The 9,434-nt window shown below is 31.5% G+C and overlaps 1 protein-coding gene across 1 annotated transcript; it reads left to right on the top strand.

The window, feature by feature from the left end:
• Window positions 1-1,122: 1,122 nt before the first annotated feature.
• On the top strand, window positions 1,123-7,473 carry LOC148609304 (FMRFamide receptor-like). Its single transcript, XM_088541499.1, has 2 exons — window positions 1,123-2,723; window positions 3,892-7,473. Exons 1-2 carry the CDS (start codon window positions 1,389-1,391, stop codon window positions 3,949-3,951), a joined length of 1,395 nt encoding a protein of 464 aa, XP_088397625.1. The 5' UTR covers window positions 1,123-1,388; the 3' UTR covers window positions 3,952-7,473.
• The last annotated feature ends 1,961 nt before the right edge of the window (window positions 7,474-9,434 follow it).

The raw sequence follows: 9,434 nt of genomic DNA, 5'->3' as shown, positions 1-9,434 counted from the left end.
CAACAAATTTCAGATAAGACCTTCTACCTGTATTAACTATATAATTAACTAACGGACCTAACGACAATTTTCAGATGAGACCTTGTACATGTTCTAACGATAGTAGTTTAAGACGACTTTTATTGATCATTATTGGCATTGGCAAAACAACAACAGCCTAGTTGATGACGAGTCATGATATATACACACAATTTAATAACACATTACTTTGAAAAATCAACAGAAATTTTTAATCTTCACACAAAGAGAAAGTTATTCATATGTCGGTCTGACTGGTTTACTGAAATGCCCAAAACAATGATTTTTTTCTTTGAACCTTGAACGATTGGAACGTTGATGATTAGTTGGCGATTTGGTAGTATTCCTTTTTATTATTCAGATATTTTTTTTTTAATTTAAAAAAGAGAAATTATCGTAACGTTTTACTGATTTGAAGAACAACGAAATGACTTCTCCTTATATCGTTCTCACGAGTCTCGGTGGTGTTTTTTTTAATATGTTGAACGTTTACTACTTTACCAACGTTGGTCAGTGGCCAAAGTGTCATGATAAGCTCTGTTTTATATTTCATGATTTAACCTTGAACCAATTTCTGATTTCCAAAATTGGCAGATTCACAACAAAAATTAAGGGAACTAAATAGAATTAAATAGAATTGAAAAATTCAAACAAATAATTGATCATTGTAAAGGTACAATTAATTATTGTTACCCAAAAAGAATGGAAAAAAATAAATCATACATTTATAATTATAATTCGAAAACATCTCATCTAAGTTCATGTTTTGTTAGCGTAAAATAACATCAATAACTATTAGCAAACATTGGCTAAATAATTATTTAAATTTTTAAGCATAAAATATATTGAACAATAGTAAATGTGTAAATATTCGATTTTGAACGACACAAAAACAGTACAACGAACAGAAGTAGTGAAATTACTAAATCACGCTCAAACGATAATGAATTGAATATATATCATAAAAAATATGGAAAAATCTCACTTTTGTTATGATAAATTAATAGATAATTTGCCTACAACGATTTGATTCAAATCAAAGTTAGAATATATTGTAACTAATTTGAGAGAAACAGACTGATTACACAACACGTATGATTTAAATAAGAAGTTATCATAGAGGTTCCTTCATTTAACTGCAGTAAATAACAGAAGAGGCATTCTGAAATCTGGCTGCTGACGATTTTCTATGATAGTACTGATAATTGGAAATAATCTAGCTAATGTTCGATAACAGCATTTCATGAATATATTAAAATCAGTCTGTTATTTAGATCGAACGGGCGTAAATTATGTCAAAACAAAATAGCAATAAGATGTGCGAATAACTTCAGAAAGGTGTTTCTCCTAAACCTTTTCTAAAAGCATTTATGTTAACAAAAATGACAGATTTTAACTATTCTCTGGATAATTCAAGTGTTGGCGCACTGTCAAAACAATTTCAAAGAGAAGAACTAATTTCGGATTCGGAAAGAGAAATAATTCAACTGGTGTTTGGTATTGTTCTCTTGACACCAGTTTCAGTGTTGGGGATAACTGGTAATATATCTAGTTTCATAGTTTTACGCTCACAGAAAAACAAAACTGCGACGAATTATTGCTTAATAGCACTTGCAGTATCGGATATACTTCTTCTTGTAAATGCTCTACTTTTTGCTTTAATCAACATTTACGTTTATGACAGTCCTAGAGAAGGAACTAATTTCCGACTCCGCTTATTTCCAGTTTTCGGACTTTATACTAGTTTAGTGACCGCTCGCGTGACTTCATTATTAACAACATTACTGAGCATTGAAAGGTTTGTGGCTGTTAATTTTCCAATGAAGGCTAAATTGATATGTAACAAAACGATTACACTTTTTTCTATAATATTTATATACGGGATAACCATTGTTCTGTTTTTACCGTTCCCCTTCAAGTATAACGTGGTATACAAAGTTAGAAATAATGAGACATTTGTTGGACTTCAAAGAAATCCAAATTTAAGTGATTCTTTCTGTAATGCTTACGGATTAGCGATGAATATTCTGTTCCGTTTCTCGCCCATTATAATTATACTCGTGTTCAATATCAAAATAATGACGGCCATTAAGAAAACTCACAAAAGCCGTGAGTCAATTAGATCACGAAACGATGGCCAGTCAAAGGAACAAGGACGGATTACTATAATGCTGCTGGTCGTGTCATTCACATTTGTGCTCGGTATTTTACCAGGGGCCGTAAACAGTCTCCTACAGATGGCATGGCCAGGGTATTCAAGAGTTGGAAAGTCTAGAAACTTTCAACAAAGTTTTTCGTATATTACGTTTCTCTTGGAGGCAATCAACTCAGCTCTAAACTTTCTAATTTATATAGCCTTAAGTGCGCGATTCCGTGTCAAGTACAAAGAACTATTTTATTCTGCAACAATTTTCTTTAAAGATCGTTGCTTTAAGTGCTTTCCTGGGGATCGAACATCGTTCACAGTGCAAAGAAAAAGCCAGTGTAATATTGAATATAGTGACGTATCAATACCTAATACTAACAGGTTTGGAAGAAATGACTCTTGTAAAAGTTTATTGGAGCATCAATCTAGCAATCAAAGTCTGAACAAACAAAAAAACAGACCACATAAACAGTATAGTATTAATTTATCAGATTTGAAAGAAGACATGGAATGGATAGACAATTTAACAACTGATTATAAATATCATGAATTAAATGAAGTAAGTTATAAGTACAATTGCCACAGTATATTTTACGATAGAGAATAATATATGACAAATTAAAACCCGGTATGACATACTGTATCATCACGTGACATTATTTCAATCCGACAGCCTCCACCCCATAGATAACATGGTCGAATGTTTCAACAGCATACGAAAATGCTTTTGTTATGTGTTGTTCATTTAACTATATGCTTATCATTTATTTTAGTACTTGAAATGTTCATGACGCCTCAGATACGATATATGGATACGGATATGTTCAATTTCACTTTTTTGGTCGAGTTGCAAAGAATGTTTTTTTTTATTACTGTATATTTTTTTTTAAATTACATACGTATACTGCATAGAATTGTTCTGGATTATTTAATCTTACGGAACAATATTCGACACATTTTGAGCTGTAAATTTTAGTGTCCTTTTGATATTAATAAGACAGATGTCAATTCCATATAAACAACGATATTTGATCGTATTTTATAAACACGAAACACAATAGTAAACAAGTGAATTTTGCCTGATTTATTTATGATGTAAAACATTAATCAAAAGATTTTTTTTAATTAGAAAGTTCATTAAACTTAGGAAAAACTCTAAATAGCTTATAGTGCTTTGCCATTTGGGTACCTGTTACGGGTTAAATGTGGTATGCAGTATACGATGCAGGTATGGTGACAAATGAATCTTACCGAATTTTTGTAACTATGAATACACCTGCGTCCGATTTGTTCACCGTTGCATACTTTTCCTACCCCGGATTTGACATTTTCTTTGTAACACAGTTGGTGTTTATAAAAGAGTAGAGGACGCTTACGCGAACGGTGCATCTGATCCATTCTCCCCGTTTTTCTGTGGAGTCTGAGCATTTACTTCGCCCATGCACATATTACTGCATTCTTTTAGTTACCGCTCGAATCTTGTTTTCTTGATTACTCTTGTACTTGCTTGCCAATATATGTTTATCGTTAATATAATACGTTAAAAAAAATCTGCAAATTTGTTTATCTAATTGAAAAAGTTTTGTTCATTAATTTACAAATGACATCATAAATATCCAATTAACAAAAATGTAATACGAAACAGCATTAACATAAGTAGATAAATTCATTTATTTAAACGAAAAATACATAATTATTTCAAGGTATTGAAACTTCTTTCTTTCCAGATAAGCATTCAGAGTTCGTCAGATAACAAGGCGGGGTATACCGAAATGTCAAATCACTAAACCGATGTATATAATATATTTTCACACATTCCTTGAAGAACTGATTGTTTTATTATAAAAATGATTTGTGTTCTGGATACATGAATATAGTATAGATTAGAAATATAGTAAGAACACAAAGTTCAACAATATTCATAAAGTGCGGAAAATGCATTTAGAAAACATTTGATTTAATTCTCCACATTGTAGAATTGCATTAGTGCATTAATGATGAATGAAATATTTGGGAGAAATACGAACTGATAATTCGAGATGAGTCCTAGGAACTATAATGGAATTGGACTATGCGAGAAAGGAAATTATAGAGCAGTCAATGTGTAGACATTGTTAATAATAGTTCCGATATGTTGTCTTTGTATTGTGGCGTTAAGGCAGGATAATCGTGTAATAGTGTTATTACTTATTTATACAAAAGCTATCGTATCTAATTCATTTTTGTTTTCCTTACAAAAATGTTTGAATTGTGTTCTAAAGAGAACAAACCCATAAAGTTTCTGTTTTAGTAGTTCGCAGTGCAAAGTATATTATTTTGAAGATAAAGATTGTTAAAAATGCAAAGTGAGATAACCTTTATCAAGATGTGAATACAAGAAAGTAGATGACTTTAAATAAACCCTCAAACAGCAAGCATTCTTGAACAACCAGAATAGTTATACGAGCACAAAACAAATCATTATCCTCACCCGTTGTATAAAAATGAACCACGCACACAAACTCACACATACACGCAAACTACTTCAAATGATACACATTAAAGACCTAATAATGAGCGGCATTTATCGATGAAAAAAGCATTATCGAGATAATTAGCCATCATAAAGTAGCCCAACGCTGAATACATCATTCTGCACAAATCAGGAACTTTTTTTCGATAAAGAAGCTGGTTCTGCAATGCTTTACAGCTGAAATGATAACATGAAAGGCATTGGAATTCTGGAAGTCTTCAATGCAGTGAAATAAATGTTATTGGACTTTTTAACACACATCCATGGATTTTACGTCCTCGTGACTGAAAACAAAATCAAGAACCTAATGCTCAAAAATCACCAGAGCCTATGTCTTTATCAGCATTTCTTAAGCATACGACCTTCTTCCGAAACTCCTACATCCTCTTATATTATAAATAAAATTCGTAATAATATCTTATTACTTCATAAAACCTTTGGGGTTCGGCATTTAACAAAGAGCCATAGATACTTTGTACGCCCACGTGCAGATGACCAATATCATTTGTATTGTGAATTATTTCCGACATTTCAAACCTCTCAGATCGGATCCACTTCATGACAACATTAGATAAAATTCTGCACGTTTCATTTGGGAATTATGATTTTGATGCAAATAACACCAGCAGCATTATTAACCGAAAAGAAGCAATGAATAAAATACCATTTTATTCCAAAATTCAATCTGTTCTAATTCTCTCTAACAATTCAACAACACCAATGTACCAATTCTTCCAGGACCTTAGCGCAGAAGTGTTCCTCAAAATTCCCCCGCATTTTGTTCATAACTCCACTTTTCATGTCTTAACTTGTAATCTGAACATTATAAAACAATCTCTGAAAGGTAATATAATTAAGAGCGTGGATAAAGAGCAAGGACTAGACTCCCTGTCAGTATGGGTAAAAGATGTTAGGTCTTTGGTCGAAAATGCCAAACCTAAAGGTCAAGGACGAAGACGCTACAAAATGTTTCCACTTCCTTCATAATAAAAAAGTTGTTATCCCTGCGAAATTAATTTTCATAGAACATTGTGTTTTTAGTGTAAATGCCATTTCTACGAATACTAAATAAAAGAAGTAGGATTGAACAAAAAGTTCGTTCGACAAGGATAAAATTCTAGCTAACCACAAGTCCTATATGGCCTTGTTAATTATTCCTTCTAGTCAGAAGTCCAAGGACTTACCTTATTTGTATTTGTATTAGTCCGTGCAAATATTTTCACTTTACTTTTTTTCCAAATTATACCAATCAATTAATGAAACTCTTAAGGCACTGAGATTTTAAAGAATGCCGAATGAGTTTTAATTTATATTGAAATAAAAATTATATGGAAAAAATCAGTCCTGTTACCTATTATTTCATATAAAGTAACAGGAACGAAAGTAACATGGGAATTACACAACGCTTTTCCCATTTATTCTCATAATTATTTAAAAAATAACTTATTTTTTTCGGTCTATGAAAAATTAACCCAAGTCACGTAGTACACACTCAACAATCTGCGTAATAGTTTATTTTCAAGTGTGCACCACTGGCATCGAGTTTAGTTCAAACAGACCAACAAAATATTAAAATATACAGTAATTCTTCATACTTTGATTTTAGTATCAAAATTCAACGTGCAAAACATCAAAAAAGGTTAATAATGTCATAGTCACATGTAACGTGTTTTCTTGAGTCTATAGCAGGTCAATTTCTGTGTAGGGCTTGACTTACTTGATAAGTAATTTATAATCAACTATGCACACCTTACTGTGATCCTGCGCCTGTATAATGCACCTCTGGTTATGCATTTTGGGTGCCGTGCACCCTTACAAGCCGTCATTAAGTAAGCAATGTGTATAGATATGACACATTCAATATTTAGTTATAACCCTAAGCCATAATCAGGCTGTGCGGTGATACCCAGATATCACGGTGCGTCCTATTCTTTCGTATCGTTGTATGCCTAATCAGACACAATTACCTTTAGTTGATAATGAGAATCAGCTCACTTTAACCAACTTACTTTACTAACCTGTAACAATTACTTTTATACCCTGTTAGGAAGAGCCCATGTAATTATTATGGCAATACCAAGAGTCATAATTATATGTATGTTTCATATTTACTATGCCATCTAGCTACCTATAATCAGTTTCCATGTTAAACAATCGTATCCTATGCGTGTGTGACTTGCATATTAGAATGTCCATAGTAATGTGTAAGCAAATCAAAATAGAAATAACTCAGCATAATAAACATGAGTAAATAACTATTGCGTGGCTGCAAATTCTCTTTATAAAGTGAATGCTTAATGTTCTGCATATATATGAATATTTGAATTCATATTTAATCTATAAGTTTAAGAGATTATCTACGCATAGAAATTACGCCTACTTTGATACCGTTTAAAGAGGCAAATAGTGACAGGGGAAAGAAACCAAAGGTTAAAATCTTCATGAGTGTTTTAATTGTTGGAAGCTACCCTGGCAACCATTTTTTTTAAAACTAAAATTTGCGAATACCATCAAATCTTTTAGGGAACATTTACGAAAACCCATGCCAGAACCCTTACTCAAGGAGACAAGCCTTGCTATGTCTGCTGTTGTGTACTTGTAAATAACAGTTAAACCAGTCTTTTAAGATATATGTAAAAAGAGGTTCTTAAAAACTAATATATTGTTGATAATTCATGACTTTATCTTATCTATATTTTGACAATTATTATGTAACAGATTAAACAAATGTGTAATTGATGTGTAACTTATTGCTTATAGAAATGATATAATCAAGTCACGTGATTGATTTATTTTGTAATAAAACATATATGTCGACTGATCAATTTAATTAGTCAAGATCTCTGAACTTATGTTTATCCATTCAAAGTTTTCGTAGTTCATATTGCAGGTGTCATGTATCTTAAAATACAGTTAATAAAAATAATGAATGATGAATAACTGAGCTCATTTTGCACTTAGAAGGATTCTATGACTGTTTGGATCTACTTACTTTTTGCTCAGGTTGAAATGTTCGTTAATGTAAAAGTATATGCTTGTTGCTCCAGAGATGATATACAAATGTATGCACCGGAAGTCTGAAATAGTAATATTAGTATGAATGTTTAACATTGTGGAGTTTTATTTCTCTAATAAGAAAATTCAAACACTCTTTGACGATGTAATGTTAGATTAATTAATTTCGTATACTTGGTTTATTTCGATTGTCTTTGTTTTTCGGTGCAGAGAAACTTTGAATTAGAAATATAAAACATTCTACTGGTCAAGGTGCAGTTTAACAAGATATTTACACCTAAAACTTTAACAAGGTACATTTTTCAAGATTTTACATCCTGATTTATTTCTGTGTGCAAACATAAGTCAAATTTTGATACTAAAACTCGTTTAAAATGTTGAATCATGCGAATGATATCTTCTCATTCGCGGGAACCAAGATGTAATTGAATAGTAGCACAGAATTCAGGTAATGTAGTAATAACTTTGAAGTTCAAAAACGTTTTGAAAATAATTAAAACGATGCTTATAAATTTATATGGTGATTGGCGATACAGGAAAGAGTCATGCGGTATTAGCATCGTAAGCATATTTAAAGAGCACATTCAGACACGTTTTGTAGCAAGTTTCCAGAATGAAATTCTACATTAAATGGAGGCAGACTTTATTCGTTGACCTGTCTATTAGTAACAAATAAACAATTAAACAAAAAAGATAATCTATACGTTAGTAACGATGATGTAACGGTTAGAACAACTACCTACTAGGTCAACTATCCCTATATATTATACGAAAATTTCAGATTGTTAAATATTGGTTTCAAATTGTACAAGATAAGCCTAATTTAGTTTATGATTTGTATAGGTTACTATGTATTGATGCTGGAAATGGTCAAACTAACTGGGCTTCAAATGTACGTGTTCTGTTGTTTAATTTAGGTCTTAACAACTTATGGTTGGATCAAAATAACAGAAGTGTGTCATATGCTTTTTTTTTAAATGTCGTATTAAAGACCCGTATTTTCAAAACAGGCGGGAATGTGCATCTGATTGTGAAAAGCTTGGTTTATACAAATATTACAAACTATGTTTTGAACAAGAGATGTATTTAAAACTTGTTTTTGATGTTGCTCTTTTAACTAAACTATGCAGTGTACACTTAGATTACGTTAATAGTTTGGTCGTTAGGAAAATTTACCAAGGAATATTTGATTTTGCAAATGTTGCAATATGAACTCCATAGAAGACGAATAACATTTTGTTATGGTTTGTCTGGCATACAAATTTTTGAGATGTCGTTTTATGCCTCGTTACTATTGTTCTTGGCCTAGCATACAAAACTTCCAACTTTATTGCGAGCACAGTCCAAAAGGTTGATAAAAAACTGTTTTTGTTTCTCAAAGCTGTCTGCAAACGCATATGTGCATTGCTGGAGGATTAGTATACTATACATTTAATTATATTGATATCCAACAATAAATTTTGTCTTACGTATTTAAAAGTACAAATGTATTCACCTGCTTGTTCTCTCTCATATTGTTAATTTGTGTATTATGTTTTGTGATATGGGGCTTATGTTGCTAATGCAGATAAAGGTACTCAATTCAATTCAGTAACCACATTAAAGTTCATTATTAAATTATATATTTATTGTATTATCGTACCGGGCGATTCTGTATATATTGTATACCGCTATTCAGTTATAAAAAACTCTCTAGAGAGTGAAAAATGATCAATTTAATCTACAAAATTCATTACTTCAAAG

Source organism: Perna viridis, chromosome 8 (genome assembly GCF_037379345.1).
Source record: "Perna viridis isolate PV_CMFRI_1.1 ecotype Kerala chromosome 8, ASM3737934v1, whole genome shotgun sequence".
Classification (NCBI taxonomy): Eukaryota; Metazoa; Mollusca; class Bivalvia; order Mytilida; family Mytilidae; genus Perna; species Perna viridis.
Note: the sequence above shows the minus strand (reverse complement) of the source record. Positions and strands in the feature narration are given on the sequence as shown.